The sequence below is a fragment of the Coregonus lavaretus genome (assembly GCF_964263955.1).
Source record: "Coregonus lavaretus genome assembly, chromosome: 15".
Taxonomy (NCBI): Eukaryota; Metazoa; Chordata; class Actinopteri; order Salmoniformes; family Salmonidae; genus Coregonus; species Coregonus lavaretus.
In genome coordinates, this window is record NC_140002.1 from 37,589,984 (window position 1) to 37,617,561 (window position 27,578).

A 27,578-nucleotide genomic window follows, 5' to 3' on the forward strand; every position below is an offset into this window, starting at 1 on the left:
AGGTGATCAATAACAGTTTCCATGGAATATTTTATTTTAAGCATGTTTTCCACATGTTATTTTTTCGGGATATAGCAACATGAAGAAATTGAGCTTGGAGGAGAGGACGTGCCTCAGTGATTGGAGAGCACTAATGCAATGGCTGTTGTGTTTTTTTTTGTCTTGGAATACAACAGGAGCCGAGATTCGTTATACAGTTCCAGAGGAACTGAGCGTGGGATCCGTGGTTGGAAATATAGCAAAAGATCTTGGTTTGGAAGTATCAGAGATTTCTTTTCGTGAAATGAGGATAGCGTCTGTGGCTGGTAAGCAGTATTTCAGTGTGGATTTAGGTAAGGGCGAGCTGGTTGTAAGCGATAGAATTGACAGAGAAAGTCTGTGCGGACAGAGCGCCAGATGTCTCTTGCCGTTAGAAGTCATAATTGAGAACCCTCTGAAGCTACACAGAGTGGAAGTTGAAATTCAGGATATAAATGATAATGCTCCTCATTTTCAATCATCTGAGCGCACATTGAAAATTGCAGAATCCACTGCCCCAGGTATGCGCTTTTCTTTGGAGAGCGCGCAGGATCCTGACGTTGGCGATAATTCTTTAAAATCTTATACTCTCAGCAAAAACGAACATTTCAGCTTGGAAATAAAGGATCAAGGTGACGGAAGAAAAGTTCCTGAATTACGTCTGGAGAAAGCTCTGGACCGAGAGAATAAGGCTCGACATCAGCTGTTGTTAACCGCCCTTGATGGTGGCTCTCCAGTTAGATCTGGGACCTCACAGATTATAATGATTGTCTTAGATAACAACGATAACAACCCCATATTCGAAAATTCGTTATACAAAGTATCTCTAAACGAAAATACTCCACAGGGGACGTCTTTCCTTAAAGTCGAGGCAAACGATTTGGACGATGGCCCAAATGGAGAGATCGAATACTCTTTTGGTGACCATACTGCACAGTATGTAAAGGCTTTGTTTGACATTGATCCAAAAACGGGGGAAATGTGTTTGAAGGGTATGCTGGATTACGAGAGCACTCCCTCGTACAGAATCGAAATTATTGCTAAAGACAAAGGCATGCCTGAGATGGAAGGACAGTGCAACGTCCAGATTGATGTCATAGATGTTAATGATAACCCTCCCCAAATTAGCCTCACATCTAAACCAAGCCCAGTGCGCGAGAACGCACCCAACGGGACTGTAGTGGCTTTGATTAGTGCACGGGACCCTGACTCTGGGGACAATGGAAAGGTAACACTACAAATCCCACCAAGCTATCCTTTTACATTGGAACCTTCCATTTCCAATCATTATGCACTAGTCACCAATGGTGTTCTGGACCGTGAGACGTTCCCAGAGTATAGCATAGAGATAACGGCTACTGATGCGGGCTCCCCTCCTCTCACCAGCAAGAAAACTATCCCAGTCCGTATTCTGGATGTAAATGACAATCCACCCAGGTTTCATGACTCTGCGTACACTGTGTACGTCAATGAGAATAACACACCTGGTTATATTATATGCTCCGCGTCCGCATCGGATATGGATTTTGGAGATAATGCCAAGATCTCCTATTCTATATTAGACTCTAAAGTGCAAGACGTGTCTGTCTCCTCCTATATTTACATAAACTCAGATAACGGCAGCATCTACAGCATGCACTCGTTTGACTATGAGAAACTGAAGGTATTTCAGATACATGTCCAGGCAAAGGACCACGGCTCTCCGTCTCTGAGCAGCAACGCCACGGTTCATGTTTTTATCCTGGACCAGAATGACAATGCTCCCGCTGTTATTTACCCTTCTGCTGTCATGGGCTCTGTGTCCCATCAGAATATTCCCCGGTCCGCTAAAGCAGGCCACCTCGCTACTAAGATATCGGCAGTGGACGCAGACTCGGGCCATAACGCCTGGATGTCCTATAGGCTGGTGGAGGCCACAGACTCGTCTCTGTTCAGTGTGAATCTTTACACAGGGGAGGTGAGGACTAAACGCGCTGTTTCAGAGCAGGATGACTCCTCTCAGAGGCTGCTTATAGAGATAAAGGACAATGGGGAACCGGCCCAATCCTCCACAGTCACAGTCAACATTCTGTTGGAGGACGGGCTTCACGAGCCCATCTTGGATTTCCGCCAGAAAACAGTAGAGCCCAGCAAGAAAAACAGTAAAATCACCTTTTATTTGATAATTTCTCTGGCCTCAGTGTCCATGTTGTCTTTGTTGACTTTTCTCATTTTAGTGGTGAAGTGCGTTAGAAACAGTAGGAATAGCTCGAGTTGCTGTATCAGACGGGCTGACTCTGACGGATACAAGAATCCAAACAGAAACCTGCAGATTCAGCTCAACACTGACGGTCCTATCAAGTATGTGGAGGTCCTGGGAGGGGACATGTTGTCTCAAAGCCAGTCCTTCAGGTCGTGTCTCTCTCCAATGTCAGAGTTCAGTGATTTCACCCTCGTTAAGCCCAGCAGCACCACTGACTTTAAGGAGATGATCAACGTGCTTGATGCATCATTACCTGATAGTGCGTGGACGTTCGAGAGCCAACAGGTGAGCATAGACTGAACCAAACTCTATGGTGACTGACATTCAGTCAGCACTCAACCCTCATGTGCATCATAGGAATGAGGACAGTGCTGTGTTGTTTATTTATAAGCTAATGAATGTGGTACATTATGCATATAAGTCAAAGTCAATTTCAAGCATGTTATTCTAAAAGTGTGCGTTTGTGATGGTATTGGCCTACAATTGTTTCAAATATTGATTGAATGACTCAATTGACCGGCCATATGACAACTCAGTTACTTTTGTGGGAATTATATGATGATATATGCATTGTTTTAGTTTTTATCCGTGAAGACTCGTCTCCTGCTGCCACAAATAGTGATTTACCAGATTTAGCAAAGCTTTTGCATGTTTTTCTCAGAAGACCAAGTGAAAAAGGAAGATAAAGTTGTATTGTATCATCATTATCTCCCTAATATTTTCTTGTTTATTTGGCCCTCTTCATCCTTTACGACAGTAACATGTGTTACTCTTAAAATCAGAACCAGTCTTTTATTGTTAGTGTGTGTGCATGTGACTCTGTGTGCTTGTGAGTGTGTGCGTTTGTGCGTTCGCCTGCACGCGCGGGTATAGCAGATGTGGCACAACGAATAGGGCCCGCATGTATTGTCCTACGATTGGAGAGCTGCCTCTCTTTGTTTGGAGACCCAGGCACCTCCTCTGAAAAAAGTTTCCTTTCAGTAGCTATAGGAACTTTGCTTGTGAAGGGAGTCGGTGTTACCTTCTCCTCACTTATTTATTTTTGCAATATGATATTTGAAAGTTATTGAACCTCTAGCAGCCTTCTTTTTAAAAATGTGTGGTTCAAGGATAAAGTAGGATATTTTCCTGACATGAGGAGTTGAACAATGGGAGTTTTGGACGTAAGGAGAAGGGCGGCGGGAAGGCCTGTGCTCTGGCTGTTTCTCTCTGCTTTATACAGCGCATCATTTTCCGCTGAACTTTCTTATTCCGTACTGGAGGAATTAAAACCGGGGGCTTTTGTCGGCGACGTAGCGAAGGCCTTGAGCCTCAACGTACCAATGCTTGTAAACAGAAATCCACGAGTTGTTTCGGAGTCTAATGCCAAGTATTTTGACATGAATGCGAGTGGAGTTTTAGTTGTCAGACAAACCATGGACAGAGAAAGTATTTGTGGATTAACTTTGACATGTTCTCTTACTGTTCAACTTGTTCTTCAGAACCCTCTGGAATTACACCGTGTTGTTGTGGAGATAGTGGATGTAAATGACAATTCTCCTCAGTTTCCATCAGGAAACATTTCTCTTGAAGTGTCTGAGGCGGCCGCGCCGGGCACTAGGTTTCGTTTGGACAGCGCGCAAGATCTACATGTAGACATAAACTCATTACGCACATTCACTCTCAGTCCTAACGACTGTTTCATATTGAAACTTGAATCAAAAAGTGATGGCAGCAAATTCCCCGAGTTATTATTGGACAAACCGTTGGACAGGGAAAAGCAGGCAGTGTTTCACCTGCTGCTTACGACTGTAGACGGCAGACAGCCTCCGAAATCAGGGACTACCTCTGTTGTTATTGATATACTAGACGTCAATGACAATGCCCCGGTATTTGACCAACCAATTAAAACTGTTAGTTTATTAGAAAACTCTCCACAGGGCACCTTAGTGACTAAACTCAATGCATCTGATGCTGATTATGGTCTTAATGGAAAGATATCTTACCTCTTTAGTAAGTACACCTCAGAAACAGTGCAGAAACTGTTCATTGTGGATCCCAAAAGTGGTGAAATCCGAGTGAAAGGGGAGGTGGATTATGAAATAGCTGACAATTATGACATCACTGTGCAAGCCAGGGATAGAGGGACTCCTGCCATGGAGTGCTCCTGCCACATTAAAATCAAAATAATAGACGTGAACGACAACAGCCCAAAGATCATCATAAACTCACTATCTAAAATGGTCCAAGAGGACGTGGAATCAGGCACTGTTATAGCTCTGATAAGCATCAGGGACAAGGACGCTGGTAAAAACGGGGAGGTTGACGTCCACATCCCCCCTGAGCTGCCATTTAGGTTGATATCCCCCTTTGAGGAGCACTACACCCTGGTGACAGACGGCCCTTTGGACAGAGAGGCTGTGTCTGAATACACCATCACCGTGACAGCCACAGACTCCGGCTCTCCCCCTCACTCTGCACAACAGTCCTTTGTGATCGCTCTTTCAGATGTAAATGACAACACCCCCATCTTCTCCCAGTTCTCCTACTCTGTTGATATAACGGAGAACAATACCCCTGGTGCTCTCATTCTGACTGTGTCTGCATTCGACCAGGACCTGGGCCAGAACGCTCACCTCTCCTTCTCCATCCTGGAGAGTGAGGTGCAGGGCTCGCCTGTGTCCTCTTTTGTCTACATAAACTCTGACAACGGGAACCTGTATGCCATGCGAGCCCTCGACCACGAGCAGATGAATGTGTTCTGGGTGCAGGTGCAGGTTAGGGATGCGGGGACACCTGTACAGAGCTCCAACGTGACTGTGCATGTGTTTGTGATTGATGAAAATGACCACTCTCCTGCCCTGATCTACCCCGCTCCGCCCCCAGACGGTGTGCTGCAGCTGTCTGTGCCCCGCTCTGCTAGCGTAGGCCACCTGGTCAACAGGGTGGTGTGTGTGGACCCAGACAGTGGGCACAACGCCTGGCTCTTCTACAGCCTCTCTGGGAGGGATGCAGGGCTCTTCCATGTAGGGGCCCACAGCGGGGAACTGAGAACAGCCCGTAGATTTGAGGAGGAAGATGCTACGTTCACTATAATAGTGCTGGTGCAGGACAATGGCAAGCCCGCTCTCTCCACCAGTGTGCCAGTCAATATCACTGTGTCTGAGAAGGGTGCAGACATGTCCTCTCAGGTCAGGAGGGCTCCCTCCAGGCAACAGAGTGGGGGGTCTGGCCTCACCCTGGCTCTGATTGGCTGTCTGACCTGCATCTCGGTTGTGTGTTTGGTGGCAATCATTGCCATGGTGATGCGCTGGATGAGATACAGAGGATACCTGACTTGGTTGGGCCTGGGCACCAGGCAGGCCCTTCACTCCCGCTCTCATGAACACCTCCACCTGCAGCTCAACAAAGATGGGCCGTTGCGCTACGTGAAGGTGGTGGGGGGGCCTCAGGAGCCATACACACGCACCTACAGGCCATGTTACCCCACCCTCTCCAGCAGTGACAGGGACTTTGTGTTCGTTAAGACACCCAAGATGAACCAGAACACTCTGAGTGTAACCCTCACCAACAAACACACTAGCAAAGCCAAAAAGGTGAGAGTTCTCTCAAAATGAATACTGTATGAATTTAAGTTGGCAGAAGAGACCTGACTTAAACATGACTGTGTATTTGTGTTAGTGAATGTGTGTGGAGGTTTAATTGTAAAGCACTTGTGGTTACCTCTCAGGAAAGTACAAAGTGATTTAATTGTGTTGAACTCTCAGGAAACGACAGACTGTTTTGTTTGGGGTTGATTAAGTGCTTAAATCACAGTGAATCCCCTTGTCTGCCTGGGAGGAGGCTGAATATTTTATATGACTGCTGGGAAAACCTCTCTGTAGTAGACATGCTATTACAGTGAGAGTGTTCTCTCTCAACATGTGTTCCTGTCCACAGTGACAGGGATGGGGACATGATGAGTAGGATGTGGGGGTATGTGGCGGTACAGGTCATATAATGAGGATATTAGGGTCAGCTGTTGACCTTCGACTACTTATTGAATGAGGTGAAGCTAATAGATAGGGGTTGTTGCCCTGAACCCATAGCCAGTAGCCACCTCTCATGACCTCATCAAACAGTGTCTCCCTCTCTCTCTGTCTGACTGTGATTCATCCCTTTAGTTGGCAACACTCTGAGTCAAGGCTCAGTCATACTTAGATGGAAATAGACCTTCATAGAGAGAATAGCCTTTTACCATATACTGAAAGGATGCCAGAATGGTTGACCTGCTTTTAACCAGACCTACACTACCAGTCAAAAGTTTGGACACTACTTATTCAAGGGTTTTTCTTTATTTTTACTATTTTTTACATTGTAGAATAATAGTGAAGACATCAACACTATGAAATAACACATATGGAATCATGTAGTAACCAAAAAAGTGTTAAACAAATCAAAATATTTTTTTTATTTGAGATTCTTTAAATAGCCACCCTTTGCCTTGAAGACAGCTTTGCACACTCTTGGCATTCTCTCAACCAGCTTCACGAGGTAGTCACCTGGAATGCATTTAAATTAACAGGTGTGCCTTCTTAAAAGTTAATTTGTGGAATTTATTTCCTTCTTAATGTGTTTGGGCCATTCATTTGTCTTGTGACAAGGTAGGTGGGGTATACAGAAGATAGCCCTATTTGGTAAAAGACCAAGTCGATATTATGGCAAGAGTTTCTTAAAGTGCAGTCGCAAAAAACATCAATCGCTATGATGAAACGGGCTCTCATGAGGACCGCCACAGGAATGGAAAACCCAGAGTTACCTCTGCTGCAGATGATAAGTTCATTAGAGTTACCAGCCTCAGAAATTGCAGCCCAAATAAATGCTTCACAGAGTTCAAGTAACAGACTCATCTCAACATCAACTGTTCTGAGGGGATTGTGTGAATCAGGCCTTCATGGTCGAATTGCTGCAAAGAAACCACTACTAAAGGACACCAATAAGAAGAAGAGACCTGCTTGGGCCAAGAAACACAAGCAATAGACATTAGACCGCTGGAAATGTGTCCTTTGGTCTGGAGTCCAAATTGGAGATTTTTGGTTCCAACCACGCTGTCTTTGTGAGACGCGGTGTGGGTGTATGGATTATCTCCGCATGTGTAGTTCCCACCATAAAGCATGGAGGAGGAGGTGTTATGGTGTGGGGGTGCTTTGCTGGTGACACTGTCTGTGATTTATTTAGAATTCAAGGCACACTTAACCAGCATGGCTACCACAGCATTCTGAAGTGATACGCCAGCCTATCTGGTTTAGGCTTAGTGGGACAATCATTTGTTTTTCAACAGAACAATGACCCAACACACCTCCTGGCTGTGTAAGGGCTATTTTACCAAGAAGGAGAGTGATGGAGTGCTGCATCAGATGGCCTGACCTCCACAATCCCCCGACCTCAACCCAGTTGAGAAGGTTTGGGATGAGTCGGACCGCAGAGTGAAGGAAAAGCAGCCAACAAGTGCTCAGCATATGTGGGAACTCCTTCAAGACTGTTGGAAAAGCATTCCAGGTGAAGCTGGTTGAGGGAATGCCAAGAGTGTGCAAAGCTGTCATCAAGGCAAAGGGTGGCCATTTGAAGAATCTCAAACATAAAATATATTTTGATTTGTTTAACACTTTTTTGGTTAATACATGATTCCATATGTGTTATTTCATAGTTTTGATGTCTTCACTATTATTCTACAATGTAGAAAATAGTAAAAAAAATAAAGAAAAATCCTGGAATGAGTAGGTGTGTCCAAACTTTTGACTGGTACTGTATATTTGTCATATCGCTGATCATCTCTGTGTACTGAACTGTATGACTCCTTAAAGCTTCATATAAAACTACAGTAATAACTGTTGCATGGCACGTCACCCTTCATAGAGAGTATTCCAGTGTATGAGAGCATTACAGTGCTGGCCGAAGGGCTTCTCTAGGCTGCAGGCCGGGCAGTGCTCTGTCCTTTTAATCCAGCCCAGGGTTTAGAGGATCAGTGGGGCAGGGCAGGGTTGCAGATTACTGCCCCACTGACAGACTCTCTCTGACAGGCAGCACTGGCCAGTAGCACAGCCCTACTAAACCCATGGATGGAGCCTGGCTTTGGCTAATGATCTAGGGTGTTGAATTAGATATATTATATCCTAATCTACAGCAGATAAAGCTTGAGTGGTCCGCTTTTTTTGTCAATATGTTGGGAGAACTCTAGTTAAAGCTTTAGCATTATTAAGCTTGCTTTGAAGTTGCCTGTAACAGGAGTATGTTTGATGATCCTTCCTCTCAGCGGACTCGCTCAAGCACATCACTGACAGAATAGCTTGTTCAATAATTCACACACATTCTCTCCCACTGCTTTCTCTATCACTCTATCTTACTCTCCTCTCCCCATGGCCCTGTAACATTTTCTTTCTTCTTGGCCAACTGAAGGGCAAAATGGTTTCCAGTGCTGATGACTGAAGATGACATGCCTCCATAGACATCAGTGGAGTCTGTCACTGCATTATCTTTTCTCTCCTCTCTCCCTCCAGCAAAAACCACCCAACAATGACTGGCGCTTTACCCAGCAGGGACAAAGACCTGGACCCAGTGGGTAAGTGTTCAGCTTCTTTAAATAAACACAGTACACACACACGCACACACACACACACTCGCACACACGCACACACACACACACACACACACACACACACACACACACACACACACACACACACACACACACACACACACACGTCCCTCATACGTATACACATTCACACTTGCATGTTACTTACTGTGAATTAATAATGTGTGCCTATGATATGCATTCCATTGAAAGTTCTAAAGACTAAGGCAGTTGTGTGTTTGAACAGACAGTACACATTGGTGCCCCACTACTCTACTCACAGATCCAATAACACTGGCACTACTGACCGGCTGAATAATGGGTAATAAGATGGCTGTTATACAGTAGTTGTGTTAGTAGAGTACTACTAGTAGAAGTGATTTATCGATATGTTGTGTGAGTGTGGTTAGAGGTACACTACAGCAGGGGTATGGGCAACCCTCTGGTTGTGGTAGTCTTGTGAGTATAAGGCCTACCTTAGATTAGCAATATCTTTCACACTAGAACCTTAATAAAGCATTGTCTTTTCAGACTGCAATGGTAGTTGTAGATGTGACATATGCTGCCTCATTGCTTTTGTAAAATATGCTTGGATTATCTCACACATCTTGGTTAACAGACCGTGGCTCCATTGGTGGAGAAACTGTTGCGCATCTGAGTGTCTTGGCATTATTAGCCACTGATTACATACTGTATAATTCATAGAAAGTGTCATAGTAGATTCCTTAACATATAGACAATGACTTGTAATAAGTAATTGTCCAATTTCAATTTTGTGCTGGCACAAATTTGAATGTGAGAAACTATGTACACTATATATACAAAAGTATGTGGACACCCCTTCAAATGAGTGGATTCGGCTATTTCAGCCACACCTGTCGCTGACAGGTGTATAAAATCGAGCACACAGCCATGCAATATCCATAGACAAACATTGGCAGTAGAATGGCTAAAGAGCTCAGTGACTTTCAACGTGGCACGGTCATAGGATGCCACCTTTCCAAGAAGTCAGTCTGTCAAATCTCTGCCCTGCTAGAGCTGCCCCGGTCAACTGTAAGTGCTGTTATTGTGAAGTGGAAACGTCTCGGAGCAACAACAACTAAGCCGCGAAGTGGTAGGCCACACAATCTCACAGAACGGGACCTCCGAGTGCTGAATAAAAAATGGTCTGTCCTCGGTTGAAACACTCACTACCGAGTTCCAAACTGACTCTGGAAGCAAGGTCAGCACAATAACTGTTCGTCGGGAGCTTCATGAAATGGGTTTCCATGGCCGAGCCCCTGCACACAAGCCTAAGATCACCATGCGCAATGCCAAGCGTTGGCTGGAGTGGTGTAAAGCTTGCCGTCATTGGACTCTGGAGCAGTGGAAACGCATTCTCTGGAGGGATGAATCACACTTCACCATCTGGCAGTCCGAAGGACAAAACTGGGTTTGGCGGATGCCAGGAGAACACTACCTGCCCCAATGCATAATCCCAACTGTAGAGTTTGGTGGAGGTGGAATAATGGTCTGGGGCTGTTTTTCATGGTTTGGGCTAGGCCCCTTAGTTCCAGTGAAGGGAAATCTTAACGCTACATCATATAATGACATTCTAGACGATTCTGTGCTTCCAACTTTGTGGCAACAGTTTGGGGAAGGCCTTTTCCTGTTTCAGCATGACAATGCCCCCATGCACAAAGCAAGGTCCATACATAAATAGTTTGTCGAGATCGGTGTAGAAGAACTTGACTGGCCTGCACAGAGCCCTGACCTCAACCCCATCGAACACCTTTGGGATGAATTGGAACGCCGACTGCGAGCCAGGCCTAATCGCCCAACATCGGTGCCCGACCTCACTAATGCTCTTGTGACTGAATGGAAGCACGTCCCCGCAGCAATGTTCCAACATCTAGTGGAAAGCCTTCCCAGAAGAGTGGGGGCTGTTATAGCAGCAAAGGGGGGACCAACTCCATAATAATGCCCATGATTTGGAATAAGATGTTCGACGAGCAGGTTTCCACATACTTTTGGTCATGTAGTGTAGTTAAATAGATAGAAACTGAACATGAACCTGGTTGGCTAATGAAGGAGTCCATCTGACTGCCATTGGACTGAAAGAATGAGAGGTGATCGTCTGTGTTTCAGCACGTACAGGTACAGCACCAGCACCCAGCAGAGATGGACACCGTACGGCAAGGCGAGGTAGAGTAGAGTGGCTTTGCTGAATGTGCTGCTGTTTGACAGGCTGTAGGCTTGGTGGAGCTGTGTGTAGTCAAGCTTGGCTTCTGGCTGTTGAGCGTGTGGTAATCTGTACATGCTCTTGCGGTCTAGCTGTGTATTTGAAATGGGTCGAGGCTTTGTAGAGGTGTTTGTAGATGTGCAAAGCTCAGCATCGTTCCGTAGTCTGTGTTTTATACTTGGGTTTGTGGGCTTCGCTGAACTGTCTAGTTTGTCCTTTTATTCGTAGCGTAGATTTCCATGTTCCTGTGGTTCTGTTGGTCTGTTTCTGTCTATCTGTGTGTGAGTGTATGTGTGTAAGCTTGCGCGCATGTGTGTGTGTGTGTGTGTGTGTGTGTGTGTTACTGACTCCCCTATGGCTTTAATAAACCCAACAAACTAAATTAAACATTTTCTCTCCAATCCTACATTGTAGATTTGACCAGTGGCAAATTAAGGGATTGAGAAGGACAATGATAGTATCCGATCAACTTAATCCAGTTTCTTATTGATGAGAAATACATACATTCTCTCCTCTCTCCCATCCCCCTCTTTTTTCTCTCTCTCTCTGTCTCACTTTCCCACCCACACTGTAACACATAGTGTTATGATGAGTTTCTATGGTATCAAGTATTTCATGATGCAAGAAGATATTTAACACTTAGCTGGGGAGTTCATATACAGTGGGGAAAAAAAGTATTTAGTCAGCCACCAATTGTGCAAGTTCTCCCACTTAAAAAGATGAGAGAGGCCTGTAATTTTCATCATAGGTACACGTCAACTATGACAGACAAAATGAGAAAAAAAAATCCTGAAAATCACATTGTAGGATTTTTAATGAATGTATTTGCAAATTATGGTGGAAAATAAGTATTTGGTCAATAACAAAAGTTTCTCAATACTTTGTTATATACCCTTTGTTGGCAATGACACAGGTCAAACGTTTTCTGTAAGTCTTCACAAGGTTTTCACACACTGTTGCTGGTATTTTGGCCCATTCCTCCATGCAGATCTCCTCTAGAGCAGTGATGTTTTGAGGCTGTCGCTGGTTAACACGGACTTTCAACTCCCTCCAAAGATTTTCTATGGGGTTGAGATCTGGAGACTGGCTAGGCCACTCCAGGACCTTGAAATGCTTCTTACGAAGCCACTCCTTCGTTGCCCGGGCGGTGTGTTTGGGATCATTGTCATGCTGAAAGACCCAGCCACGTTTCACCTTCAATGCCCTTGCTGATGGAAGGAGGTTTTCACTCAAAATCTCACGATACATGGCCCCATTCATTCTTTCCTTTACACGGAACAGTCGTCCTGGTCCCTTTGCAGAAAAACAGCCCCAAAGCATGATGTTTCCACCCCCATGCTTCACAGTAGGTATGGTGTTCTTTGGATGCAACTCAGCATTCTTTGTCCTCCAAACACGACGAGTTGAGTTTTTACCAAAAAGTTATATTTTGGTTTCATCTGACCATATGACATTCTCCCAAACCTCTTCTGGATCATCCAAATGCACTCTAGCAAACTTCAGACGGGCCTGGACATGTACTGGCTTAAGCAGGGGGACACGTCTGGCACTGCAGGATTTGAGTCCCTGGCGGCGTAGTGTGTTACTGATGGTAGGCTTTGTTACTTTGGTCCCAGCTCTCTGCAGGTCATTCACTAGGTCCCCCTGTGTGGTTCTGGGATTTTTGCTCACCGTTCTTGTGATCATTTTGACCCCACGGGGTGAGATCTTGCGTGGAGCCCCAGATCGAGGGAGATTATCAGTGGTCTTGTATGTCTTCCATTTCCTAATAATTGCTCCCACAGTTGATTTCTTCGAACCAAGAATGCTTACCTATTGCAGATTCAGTCTTCCCAGCCTGGTGCAGGTCTACAATTTTGTTTCTGGTGTCCTTTGACAGCTCTTTGGTCTTGGCCATAGTGGAGTTTGGAGTGTGACTGTTTGAGGTTGTGGACAGGTGTCTTTTATACTGATAACAAGTTCAAACAGGTGCCATTAATACAGGTAACGAGTGGAGGACACAGGAGCCTCTTAAAGAAGAAGTTACAGGTCTGTGAGAGCCAGAAATCTTGCTTGTTTGTAGGTGACCAAATACTTATTTTCCACCATAATTTCCAAATAAAATCATTAAAAATCCTACAATGTGATTTTCTGGATTTATTTTCCTCAATTTGTCTGTCATAGTTGACGTGTACCTATGATGAAAATTACAGGCCTCTCTCATCTTTTTAAGTGGGAGAACTTGCACAATTGGTGGCTGACTAAATACTTTTTCCCCCCACTGTAAATATTGAATAGGTACCATGGTTCGTTATAACAAAAGGACAGTGCTTTGCCTCTTGCCATTCCGAACTACTGAACAAAGAAACCATATAATTTATATACCCTCTGTTACACATTTCTTCAACCACATCTGGTAACCATCGGTGGGCACTCTCTTGTCTGATGTTATTCCCTTATACCCCCAAGTCAGTATATCATATCCATTGATCATTCTAAGATATACATCAGTAATCTCCCTTGACAGAATGGAATCCATGGCCCCCCAGACTGAGAGGCGCCAAGTCACTTTCTACTAAATTCAACCTGGTTCCCACCACACTATGAAAACATCATAACACATAGCATGGATACAAGGCACATAGCATGGGTACAAGGCACATAGTATGCGAACAGCACCCGAACAGCTCAGTTAGTCTCTACTCTGTGTCTGCTTGCGTATTATGGGTCTGTGCTACCGATTAACATGTATAGCGCTTACTGATCCAATGTCTTCTCCCAGCCTCCATCTTCTCTGTGCTCTTTGATGCAGGTGCTCACTCAAAATGGCTTCTGGAGGCTTGGTGTCGCCATGCTGACAATCATGATGGGAGGAGAGTGTCCTCGTGTGTGTGTGTTTGTGAGAGAGAGAGAGGTTTAGATTATGTGAGAGTGTATGTGTTCATGAGAGAGAGAGAGTCACAGTGGAAGAGAGAGTTTTGAGTGTATCTCTTATACTAACTCCTCCCCTTCCTCTCCTCCAGAGCCGGCCCCCATCCTGAGGGGGCAGGTGGTGCCGTAGTTGGAACAGGACCCTGGCCCAACCCCCCCACTGAGGCTGAACAGCTCCAGGCTCTGATGGCTGCTGCCAACGGTGAGTCTGCGGCCTACATCTCCCCAAAATCCCCTTTCCTTCTCTCTGTCTTCAGCTACCTCACAAGGTTACCTCCATCGATAGCTGTATGGGAGGGAGGGAGGGAGGGAGGGATGGGGAGAGAAATAAAGAGAGAGAGAGAGAGAGAGAGAGCATCTGTTCATGCATTCTAACAGGGAGGGCTGGTGACACTGAAGTATCTCTGTTCTCTGTTGAGGACTGATACTGCATACAGACGGGGAGATGGAGAGCTCTCTGCCACTTGGTACAGCTACAGAGAGAGCCCTGTTGGAGAGCAGCATCTCATTCACTAGATTCTTAGTTCATACGGCTTGATTCGATCAGAGTGGCAGTTGATAAGGAAACAACACATCCTTCCTCTGTGTGCCTCCATTAGGATACACAGAGAGAGAGTGGCTGCCAAGTACACATGTATAGACCCCAGTGTGTCTCAACAGTCCCTGTGTATGAATGAACCAATGCATGAGGACTATGGGACACAGAGCTCTTTGTTTCAATGCTCCATAGCTGCAGTCACCCAGAAACCTGCACGCTGCCTCTCTCTCTATTAGTGGGCAATCAGTCAGTCTAATCGTCAATTACAAATTATATTTCATGAAATCTGAATATGCTGCGTGTAGTTGTTTACATCTGTTCTGTGTGAGAGAGCGGAGGTTCAATATGCTGTGAGTGTGGGGGAGGGGAGGGGCTGGCTCAGAACAGTGCTGAGCTGGAGCTGCAATGCAGTGCAGGAAAGACCCTCAGTTAGTAGAGTTCCTCTCTGTTCACAGCATCACAACACACCCAGCTATAACCCTCTCTACCTCCCTCCCTTCTTTCTCTCAGAGGTGAGTGACGCGACAGCAACCCTTGGCCCTCGCTACAATGCCCAGTTCCCCATGCAGCATGTGCCCGATTACCGCCAGAACGTCTACATCCCCGGCAGCACGGCCACCCTGACGGCCAACCCCCAGCAGATGATGCCCCAGCAGGCCTTGCAGGGCCCACCTCAGGTCATACCCCAGGTGGACATCCCCAACGCTGCCCAGACCCCCGCCAGCAAGAAGAAGTCCACCAAGAAGGACAAGAAGTAAGCCAAGCTAACACCAAGCCCCATCGCCACAGAAACCAAGACCCTGCCCCCCCATACTACCGAGTATCCTCTTTCATTGGAAGCCTTGATCTTTGTTTTTCTTAAACCATTCAATCTGATAGTCCCAGCATTTTGGATGTTAGTGAGCATATGTCACTTTGCAAATGTTTGTTATGGGCATTCACTGTACTTCTTGCTTCTATGGTCATCACAGCTTACTTCAGGCAGAGGTTATTGGTGTGTTGTATGTGGGGTGGGAGGGGGAGGAAGACAACATTAGATGTGTATTGGATCCAGATGGATTTCAGGGACCTGGAATTCATGTAGTGACCTAGCTCTGTATTATAGCATTCTAAAGAAAATCAACAAAAAAACAAAACAATCTAATGGTTTGTTTTATTAAACCATTTGATGTTTCTCGAAAATGACAAGTAGTTGCTTCTTATGGTGACACAAATTACACGTACACCTTTTTGTTAGGCTTCTTTAGAGAACTTGTTTTAGCTCTTTTAAGGGATGAAATAGACAAGACGCATGATTCATCCTTAAGATGAAGAACCACAGAAGATTACACTAACATACATTTGAAGAAAGAGACTAGCTCAATTTCATCACAAAAGTACCAATGTCATGAGATGCATACTGTAGCGTTAACATTTTAAAATGCCTCTAAGGTTCAATTTAGTTATTTTACTAGTAAGCAAAATAACAGATGCTGATTTAATGTTACTTACAATGGTGACCATCAAAGTATATCCAGCTGCTTTTTAAAATCTTGCCCAAGCAGGATTCTGTGGTTATTTAGATCATTTGAGCCACGATTGTAACCTTTTTCCATCATTATTGGTAGAATCCTGTAGAGTGGCATTAAAGCTTAACTTTGTTCATATAATGTAACATTGTAAAGATCGATCAGTGTTTTATTAACTTAGAACCAGCATTATTTAGATATTGTGTCAGCGTTGTTGTAACGTTGTATCAGCATTATGCCGGGCTGGCCCTGTGTGATTGGCTCTGCACTGTGGACTTCTCTAAGGCTCATAGACAGAGTCCTGTGACCACCTCCCCAGGGTTGGGTGTGTGGTAAGGGCAGAGGGAGGGGATAGGGTTGCCAGTCTTTGTCCTCTTGCCACATGTACAGTATCTCTCCGGCTTTGACAGCCTGTAAATGTGCTCTCATCACGTCTTCAGTTCTCAGTCTTAATTCCTCAGTTCTCTAAGGAGAACCTTGACCAGACCACATGTTCAGTACACTACAACTCCATGCACTGGATGTTCTGTAAGGACAGTTTACAGAAGCCTCTGGAGAAGCCTTGTAGCGGCATTCAGGGCCATATCAGGACCATGGACAGAGACCACCTCCCGCTCCCCCTCCTAGCAGCAGTCTGGGGCACAGATAATGTTTTCAGCCCATCCTTTAACCTGCCATCCCCCCAGATGCACAGACACTCTGCCCCCATGTAAATAAGACACATAGCTAGTCTGTATGAATCTTAGAGAGACACATCACTCTCTCACAACAACCACACAGCTGGCTAGTACTGGAATGTTTCGAATATTTTTCAACTAAAAAAAATCTGATTTAAAAAATGAAAGAAATAAGTGTTTCAGATTAAATGTAGTAGTGTAATGACTAAGAGTTGAGCTCGCTGACTTAACCAAGCTGTAAATAAAACTAAAACTTTAAAAGACAGTCGTAGCTAGAGGCTTGTGAAATTTGTTGTGCATATTTTTGTGTTTTCTCTCTATCGCATTCTTTCTTTGGTCACTCCAAACTTTAAAGCATAACACACAACACTTAAATGTCTTTAAAGTGTGATTCCATTTCCCTGTACCTCTTCCTGTGTTTGTGACTTTAATCAATTGTTATGCTACTGGAATGCCACCCTTGCTCATATGAATATAAATATATATGCATCTTCTGCTGGAATAATCCTCTATATTCTATTGTATTATCTTTCGTATTAAATTGCTTAGCGCTTCTCCCTGTTACACTCTTATTTTATACGCTAATATTTATATTGCTGTTTATTTGTTTGTTTTTTGTTTACTCTTTGAACACTGACATTTCCAAATAAAAATGTATTCTAAAATCATGTCTTCTCTTTAGTATTGGTAGTATTTTACTGATGAATGATGTTCTGTTAGCTGGCAGGAGGCAGGGGATTATAATAGCTAATGGCAGCGTCCGTATTGGAGCCTGTCTGTTGGACTGAACTGGTGCCATGGCTCTGCTAGAAGTAATCCACTCTTTGTTCAGCACAGTTTAGCCACAGACGGTGGAGTGGAGCGGGACCCTAATCCAATACCTACCCTCACACATGCCTAGTCTTTTCCCCTTTATAACATTCTAAACCTCACACATGCCTAGTCTTTTCCCCTTTATAACATTCTAAACCTCACACATGCCTAGTCTTTTCCCCTTTATAACATTCTAAACCTCACACATGCCTAGTCTTTCCCCCTTTATAACATTCTAAACCTCACACATGCCTAGTCTTTCCCCCTTTATAACATTCTAAACCTCACACATGCCTAGTCTTTCCCCCTTTATAACATTCTAAACCTCACACATGCCTAGTCTTTCCCCCTTTATAACATTCTAAACCTCACACATGCCTAGTCTTTCCCCCTTTATAACATTCTAAACCTCACACATGCTTAGTCTTTCCCCCTTTATAACATTCTAAACCTCACACACACCTAGTTTTCCCCTTTTATAACATGCTAAACTTTACACACGTCCCCTAGCATTCTAAACCTCACACATACTTAATAAGGTCCCTTGGCAACTCAGCATGTAGCAAGACCATCAATATAAGTGTGTCTCCGCAGCTCATATATTGACAACATAGAACGACATGTGTGTGATCGATCCCAGTCCATTTTCCCCTCTATGCTCGGAAATCTCCTTTCAACCTAGATCAGCAGTTCTGTGGGCTCTTTAAATCCATAGAGCTCTGAATCAGATCTGACCCATTTTCAGCCCACATTTAATCAACTGGGGAATGTGAAGGCAGAAAGACGTCAGAGAGACGTGAAACAGAATAGGGCTCCATAGAGATTTAGGAAGTAGATCATAAACTCAAAGCCGTTTACAGTTATATTGCCTTCAGAGGACAGAGCCATGACCTGCAGGGGAATGAGTTACCCGGAACTGTGGAAACTTTACAATGCCATTATAATGAATTACATCCTAATGATTTATGTCATCTTTCAACAACTCAGATTTTAAAGTATGAGAACATACATAATGCCTTGATATATACAATCATATGCTGCTTGATTTAATATCAAATACAGTGGCCTTGTTTTGGGCATTTGGCCAGCAACCTAATCTAATCAAGTGGTTTGATTCCGTCATAAAGATGTGAGATTAAGGACCTCTGAAGGACACATTTTATGAAAATGAAAATCTCCTTTACAACACATCCTATACACGTCCATTGTGTAATGCATTTTACATCAGTGTACACAGGGGATGCAGGCATCTCACTGTAGGTCCCACAATAACACTGGCCTGTCTATATATAGCTACAGGAACTGCTGCAGTGGCAGACCCACACTCACTGAGTCACTGGGAGTGACGTAACAGAACCCACCCCCCCAATGATACAGTATGGGATGGTGTTAACACTAAGGGCTCTATTCAATCTGCATCGCTGAAGCGTTACAGATTGGACAATAATTTAAAGGTAATTGAGCCGATATATACAGCATTTACCGTGAATGCCTTCTCTGGTAATGCGGGAACATTGCTTTTCAATCACGCTGTAACGCTGAATTTATGTTATATGGACTGAATAGAGCCCTTATTTAACACACGTTGGTGATAAGTATTTAGATACAAATACGGTCTTAAAATGTTTTATAATAATTATTATTATTATTATTGTGAAATATTATTTGGAAAACAATGCAATACACCTATGTCTTTCGTAGAGCGGTAACATTAATTACAGAGCATTGTTTTCATGCAAGGCATCAGTCCCTTATTCATACATTTTCCATACTATTCCACTTTATGTAACTGATGAAGTAAGAAGAGCACATCTATCTTAATACATCAATAAGGATCAATACCATATTTCAACAACATTTTTTATTACAGTTTTACTACATGAAATGAGCAATAATCCTAAAAAATATATATATGTATTCAATATTCTATTCCTTTAAGAAAATATACATCCATTTTCTTAAATCAGATGTGCAGAGCTGCAGCACACAAGTGGTCCCGACTCGCCTGCTGTGAACACAAAATGGCTGCCACCTGACACATTAGAATTATTTCAGTGCTGCAGCGGTTGCCAAGGCGATGAGAGAAAGACTGGGATTTGATGATGAAGATCACTATTTCCTCAGCTGCTCATGAGGCTGGGAACAAAAAGGGGTAGAACACATGATAGACTGAGTGTTGACATCAGTCCTATTGGACAAAGGACTTATGAAATAGTATTTAATACATTCATTCAAAGGTTAAATCAGAGGTTACACTGTGTGGAGAGCTCTGGATAAGAGCGTCTGCTAAATGACGTAAATGTAAATGTAAATGGAGAGTAAAATGAGTAAAAAAAGGTCTACAACAGATGGGGCTCAAATGAGACAAAAGGAAAAAGTAAAGTACTTAAGTAAAAATACTTTTAAGTACTACTTAAGTCGTTTTTTTATATATATATGTCTTTACTTTACTATTTATATTTTTGACTACTTTTACTTTTACTCCAATACATTCCTAAAGAAAATAATGTACTTTCTACTCTACACATTTTCCCTGACACCCAAAAATACTTGTTACATTTTGAATTCTTAGCAGGACAGACATTTTTTCCAATTCACGCACTTATCAAGAGAACGCCCCTGGTCATCCCTACTGACTCTAATCTGGCGGACTCACTAAACACACATGTTTCATTTGTAAATGATGTCTGAGTGTTAAAGTGTGCCCCTGGCTATCCGTAAATACATACAAAACAAGAAAATGTGCAGTCTAGTTTACTTAATATACGGAATTTGATTTATACTTTTACTTTTGATACTTAAGTATATTTTAGCAATTACATTTACTTTTGATACTTAAGTATATTTAAAACCAAATACTTTTACTCAAGTAGTATTTTACTGGGTGACTTTCACTTTTACTTGAGTCATTTTCTATCAAGGTATCTCTACTTTTACTGAAGTATAACAAAAGGGTACTTTTTCCACCACTGTGAAATGGATTAGTAATAGACCACTCTATGCAGTCAAATATGTTATTCTCTCTTCCTTCCTCTTCCAGAGTCCCACCATAAACACCACAGGGACACAACATCAAACATCAGGATGGGATTCCTGCCCCAGAAACCCATGTAACCCAATTAAGAAACATTCCCTTCATCAGAGGACTGGAGGGGTTGTTGTTGAGAGAACCACCCTCACAAACACGGTGGGGTAAAGTTAGGAGCTACTCCTGTGGATTACAAAGGGCTTGCGAAGGAAATGACATGGCAATGATATGATAGAGTAATCAAGAGAGAGACAGAGAGAATATAGAAGATGCAGTAGTTAGTGTAAGAGAGAGAGAGACAGAGATAATATAGAAGATGCAGTAGTTAGTGTAATCAAGAGAGAGAGACAGAGAGAATATAGAAAATGCAGTAGTTAGTGTAATCAAGAGAGAGAGAGACAGAGCAAATATAGAAGATCCAGTAGTTCATTTTATAGAGAGAGAGAGACAAAGAGAATATAGAAGAAGCGGTAGTTAGTGTAAGAGAGAGGGAGACAGAGATAATATAGAAGATCCAGTAGTTAGTGTAATCAAGAGAGAGAGACAGAGAGAATATAGAAGATCCAGTAGTTAGTGTAAGAGAGAGAGAGACAGAGATAATATAGAAGATCCAGTAGTTAGCGTAAGAGAGAGAAAGACAGAGAGAATATAGAAGATCCAGTAGTTAGCGTAAGAGAGAGAGAGAGACAGAGAGAATATAGAAGAAGCGGTAGTTAGCCTAAGAGAGAGAGAGACAGAGAGAATATAGAAGAAGCGGTAGTTAGTGTAATCAAGAGAGAGGCAGAGAGAATATAGAAGATCCAGTAGTTAGCGTAAGAGAGAGAAAGACAGAGAGAATATAGAAGATCCAGTAGTTAGCGTAAGAGAGAGAGAGACAGAGAGAATATAGAAGAAGCGGTAGTTAGCCTAAGAGAGAGAGAGACAGAGAGAATATAGAAGAAGCGGTAGTTAGCCTAAGAGAGAGAAAGACAGAGAGAATATAGAAGATCCAGTAGTTAGCGTAAGAGAGAGAGAGACAGAGATAATATAGAAGATCCAGTAGTTAGTGTAAGAGAGAGAGAGACAGAGATAATATAGAAGATCCAGTAGTTAGTGTAATCAAGAGAGAGAGAGACAGAGATAATATAGAAGATCCAGTAGTTCATTTTATAGAGAGAGAGACAGAGAGAATATAGAAGATCCAGTAGTTAGCGTAAGAGAGAGAGAGACAGAGATAATATAGAAGATCCAGTAGTTAGCGTAAGAGAGAGAAAGACAGAGAGAATATAGAAGATCCAGTAGTTAGTGTAAGTAAAAACATCAAGAGGAAGAGGAAGTAGGAAAGAGAAACGCTAATCATGCCAAGGCTTTGGTATGATAATGACAAGGTTGGGAAAACACACTGTAGCAATTACAGTAGTCTACATATGCTAAGTAAATGAAACAAAGAAGTTGAACAGTCCCTCAGGTGTTCCTGTTCGAGACAGGTCCCCACTCCTTCAGCAGCAGTATTCAAGAGCCCATCCCTTAATCAGCTTCAACATGAGTGGTCAATGAGGAGATGGAGGGAAGTGTGTTATGGTCTGGACTACTGCTGCTGCTGCTGGGGTGTCACCCTCTCTCAGGGCCGATCCCATTCCCTGCTCCTCCTAAGCACCTTACAGAGGGTACAGGAGAGACTGAGACTGGGACTGCATTAAAGGATCAGAGCAGACATACAGCTCTCACAGCAAGCAGCTGCTGCAGCGCTAAGCCTTCTGTTTACATGCTGTGAGGGCCATTCATCGGCCATTCAGAGACACTGATGCTCTGTTAAAATGTATGGATAATGAAGGAAATATTTATATTGATGGGTTTAGATGGGAGTTGTCTATAGTGCACACTTCAACATCCTCTTCACCCATCTCCACAACTAAATAAGTTAGTAGTCTAATTCCTCACTGAAGTACCCCCTCTTGGATATTTTTGTGCATGCTTCTACCATGATTTGTATTGGCAATAGTGTTTTCTCAGACGGCAATAGCAGTGTAAGCCTTAGGCTTCACAATGCCCCATAATGTATGGAGATACTTCCCCCAACAATCTGGTGTTTTGAACCAGTTACATTAATTTCTTTAGCGAGTAAAGCGTTTTCATATGCTGGTTACATCAGTCACTGACAAACATTGTTAAGAAATGCCACTCTAATGGCTTTCATTTTACCCTGGTAATCCTTTCTATCAAGGGGCTCCCTCCTCTTCATCCAGGAGCGTGCCTAGTAATCTGTCTGTTACCAGGCAGACTTCAACTTCTTTTGTCAACAAAGTTGTGTGACTTCATTGGTCATTGCCTGGTGTCCTTGGCAACAGCTCAGTAATGTCTCCCCCACCCCGGCAACACCCTTAAAACTCTCACTGGGCAGATGTCCTGTTCAGACCACAGTCTTGTGCCATTGGTTACCCTCCTTAGAAAAGGTCAACTATTCTATTTCCTCTGGCAATTATGGTGAGGAAAGGCCAGCTGACCGATAACACTTGGTCTGGTCATTACTCCAGAATGACCACGCTCCAGAGGACAGTCCGGCCATATCCACAATACAATCTCCATCTGTCCCCAACAAACGATGGGGTTGTTTAGTTTATGTGTCATTAACAGACAATGCATATATATGCCCCCACTTTCACCAATGCCCCCACTTAATATACTGTTGTTCTGGATCCAGTGTCAGTGACTATAGGATTACAAAAATACTTGTCTGTGAAAGCATGGGACAAAACGCATGGTAATACACAAAAACAGGCTGACACATAGAATGCATGTGTTCAATCACATTATAGAGGCTGGGACATGGCTAGTGCACGCTCCTGGTCCTGGAACAGCACCAGTGTTTACTGACACACACAGTGTTGCTGTAGCTCTTTGTTCTGGGAGGCAGTGCTGGAGTTGGTCATGAAGAATGAGGTCCAGAGAAGAGAGTTATTCTACTGGAATAAAGGACTCCATCTGGTGAGAGGGAGAGTGTGACCATCCGCAGTCTCCCTCCTCCCTTCACCCTCCCCCTCCTAGCCCGTCACACAGTGAACACAGAAGCACAGCCCTCCCTGCAAGGATGTGAAAAACACCACTGCAGCTGCTGTTGTCATGGAAACAGAAGGCTGTCGACTGAGCCCTCCCACCAACTGAGGAAAAGACAGAGGATTGATCATCCTACAGAATCTGGGCCAGAAATTAAACTCAGATTAACAAAATCCTCTGTAAATAAAGCTCTGTGTGTGTGTGTGTGTGCATGTGTGTGTTCAACATTCTACCTTCCACCTAAAACATTTGTGAAATGTGACATCATGACTTTAAAGTATTTGAATTAATTTAAGGTATTTCCCTCCAATTGTTTCATAAGTGTACACAATAACACAACAGTGATGCTGTGTTTGTGTGAGTGTATATGGAAAGTGCAATAATTTAGTTGTTCCACCAATTCGGTGCCTTTTGAGAAGTGTAACTTGGTCAAAAAAACTTTTGGTTTCAGCTAATTCTAACATTCTGTCATAAATAGCACATGTTCAACTTGATGAAAATACATGTTTTTCCATCTCAAAAGGTTGAACAAAAAAATGACTATAGTAAGTGCCAAATAAAGTAACAGGGTTGACCGTAGCTGGTTGACTGTAACAAGGTTGACGATTTCATCTTAAATCAGCCACAAATCCCCTTGTGATAGGGAGAATGGAAGCTTGTTGTGTACAACAGGGAGTGGTGATTGACATTTCTTTTGAATAAATGTTCAAACATTTCTAGCCTATCTACGGGTAACAGTTTTCCACCACAAAACACCAGAAAATGGCCAAAAAGAAAACCTGCTTTTACACTACACATTATTATTATAATATTACTTTTGAAAAAAGTTTAACCATATTAAAACAAGAGTTCAGTTCACCTAAAAGGATTGACCTTAAAATGAGGGACAGAAAATGTTAATGAATCACTAATAATAATAATAATAATAATAATAATAATAATAATAATAATAATAATATTCAGATATGACTTTGTCAAATCAACAACATAACTAGGGGTTTACAATGATGGTGAAAACTTGGAGAAATGTTGGGGTTAAGTGGGTTAAAATCTTCCTAGAAGTCTTTATTCATATTAAAAATCAGATTTATAGAATTCTCCAAGTGGTCTTTATAAGGGTATGTCATTTAATATAACAGTCTTTTAAAATTCAACATTGGTGCATAATTTCTACTTAAAATATCAAAGGGACGCAAAAGGCACTCTTTTCGTGGAATGACCCAATTGTGTTAGTGTTACATCAGCACTGATTCACACCAGAATGCCTAGCTGGCAGATAGAAGCTAAAACAATTATGAGGCATTGAGAGGTCTAAGAAAACTCACTCCGCTGTAGCCTACCACCAGCCCTCCAGGCCTACTTAACGGATCTCAAAGTAAACCCACCAACCTCCCACTCTCTATACCTCTATTTAAACACTATCTTGACCTTCTTCTCCTACTCACTGTGTCATTCCTCTATTTGTATCCTTTACTATCTCTCTCTCTCTCCTCTACCATTCGCTCTCCATTCCCCCCCCCCCCCCCCCTCTCCTTCTCTCTGCTCTGAGGCTTCAGTTCATCTCCCTCTAATATTTATGGAGCATGGTCGTTCTGCAGAAAGAGGGTGAAAGATTTTGTTCATCCAACATTCCACGCCCCCCCACTCGCTCTCTGCCGTTGCCATGGCAACCCATCATCCCTCAACCTACATTGGGATTTGCTATCTGACCTAAACTATTTGCTGCCTTTGTTCTAAACCAGGGGTGTCAAACTCATTCCATGGAGGGCCTAGTGTCTGCGGGTTTTGGGTTTTTCCTTTCAATTAATCCTAGACAACCAGGTGAGGTGAGTTGTTCACTAATTAGTGACCTTAATTCATCAATCAAGCACAAAGGAGGAGCGACAACCCGCAGGCCCTCCGTGGAATGAGTTTGACACGTGTTCTAAACAATGCAGCTGCAGAGGAGAGATTGAGGAAAGGAGGGGGTACCTGTTGTGTAAGCTTCACTTGTGAAAACCATGCCTCCCTCCATCTGAAAAACACTTCACTATCATCCTGATCCCCTACCTCCTCCCTATTCATCTAAAGCAACAAAGATAAGCAAATTCCATGTGTGACACTGAATAGGGTTTTCTTTCTCTCCATCTCTCCCTCTCTTTAATCCTGCTGTCCCTCCCTCCGTTCTCATTCTCCAGAAGAAATACATCAAAACAGTGCAACAGTCTCACACAGAAAGAAGATTACTTCCTCACTCGGTTTCTTCCCCTTTCTTCATGGCCCTGCTCTATTTCTCTAGGTCGACTCTCCCTCTGTCTTCTCCCCCTCTGTCTTTGTCATATGGTTCTGTGTTTTAATCAGAGGACTGCACAAACAAGCATAAACTCAGACTTAGATGAACACACAGAGACACAGACACACTGACACTTTCGACTCACAATGAGAGCCATGAGCCACACATGCACACGCCCTGAAGCAGAGTGGGCTGGGGAGAAGGAGAGGCTCGTCAGAGCCAGGTAACTATAGCAACAGCCACAGTGAGGAGATGTCATGCTTCCTGATTGCCCAATAAACCATTTGCAGGGTAAATGGGGGAAGGGGGTTTCTGCAAATCCTCTGTGCCAATAGTGTTGGTATTTTACATATGAACATTTTGATGGAACCACATTGAAAACCCAATATTTCCACCATGCCTTTCCTCTGCATTTCAATCAGCCAGAGACGTTTTATGGGGGTTAAGCCTCAAAATTAATAAAATCCTTCCAACTAGTAAATCAAAACAGGCTGTTTAATTTCTAGGGCATCATGGGAACAATTAACAGATTGTAACAGGTTACAGTCATCTTCCATTAACAATGGAGACCATGCGTCATTAAGCATAGGAATAAATCACACTGTGTGGAAAAATAATTGAATTTATATTATGTAGTGTTGTGTATATTGTGTGAATTGTATTGTATTTTTTGTTGTAATTTTGCAGTAGTAGATTTTGTGGACTGTGTTTTAGGTCAATGGGCTGTGTGTGCTATTTGTGAGCTTATTTTAGATTGGTTGTGCTGTGTTTTCTCTGAACTGAACAGATGTAGGTGGTTGGGGCGGGGTTCAGTAAGAGGATGAGGAGGTCAGTAATTCACCAGATAATCACTCAGTCCCAGGAGAAATGAGCTGTTGTTTGTCCCAGGTTCCAGACACGTTCATCTCCACCCTCACTGGATTCCCACCCTGTCCTTTCAGCTCCATTTGTCTGGGTGGGCTGACTGGTAGGGGCTCAGCCAGGGCAGACAGAGTAATGTAGGGGAAGACACGATCACTGCCCTGGGCTCTCACACACACCTGCATGCAGACACAGTACAGTACATATACAGTAGACACGCAGACACACATTCCCAGAGAGGCATGGCGACTCACTGCCTGCAGGGCTGGGGGGAGTTTCTGGCCCAGGCAACACTGTGACCCATAACATCAGCCAGGGTATCAGAGAAGTATGAGAAATGCCCCAGTTAAGCACATGACAGAGCTGGATTCCTAGAGGGAGAGAGAGGGTTTATTTATAATTTATTAATCATTAATCCTGCATTTTTAAATGTTAGTAACCTAGTTATTCACACTTTTATAAACAACTTTTAAAGTATCTCATAATGATTCATAAGATCATTCATAAGATGTTTAATATAGGTCCTTTTAAACCATTTACTAATCATTAGTGAAGTCTTTTTGTGTGGCCTCATCTAGTGTGGGCTATTTATACTTTTATAAATACTTTATAAATGTTTTGAATGACCAGTGTAATTCTCACAGAAAGATGGATATGCCGTTGGTAGACATTCCAGCAGTACCTGATGCTCCTTAAGGTCTCAAAATGGCCCCTAGAATATATCAATAGTTAAGCACACAATTCAGAGGATGTTTGACAAAATATATTGAACATTCTATTCCAAAACAGTCACACTGTTGTAAAAGTGTGAAATGTAACTTATATTTTAAATTCTTTAGTCCAATAACATTTCTACGTCAATTAT

General features: G+C 43.1%; 2 protein-coding genes and 1 pseudogene across 3 annotated transcripts in view; all 3 read left to right on the forward strand.

Moving 5' to 3' along the window:
• Nucleotides 1-17,374, forward strand: part of LOC311142385 (protocadherin gamma-C5-like) — a 46,527-nt pseudogene extending 29,153 nt beyond the window's left edge. Inside the window, exons 2-4 of the transcript in view lie at nucleotides 8,776-8,837; nucleotides 14,076-14,185; nucleotides 15,032-17,374. The product of the transcript in view is annotated as a protocadherin gamma-C5-like (transcript). The remainder of the gene's footprint in view (nucleotides 1-8,775; nucleotides 8,838-14,075; nucleotides 14,186-15,031) is intronic.
• Nucleotides 80-2,560, forward strand: LOC311142588 (protocadherin gamma-C5-like; the record flags this gene model as incomplete). The annotated part of the gene is made up of 1 exon (XM_084178260.1): nucleotides 80-2,560. The coding sequence occupies one exon, from the start codon at nucleotides 80-82 to the stop codon at nucleotides 2,558-2,560; it is 2,481 nt and encodes an 826-aa protein (XP_084034386.1).
• On the forward strand, nucleotides 3,409-5,856 carry pcdh1g32 (protocadherin 1 gamma 32; the record flags this gene model as incomplete). Its single annotated transcript, XM_084178261.1, has 1 exon — nucleotides 3,409-5,856. One exon carries the CDS (start codon nucleotides 3,409-3,411, stop codon nucleotides 5,854-5,856), a length of 2,448 nt encoding a protein of 815 aa, XP_084034387.1.
• Nucleotides 17,375-27,578: the final 10,204 nt, after the last annotated feature.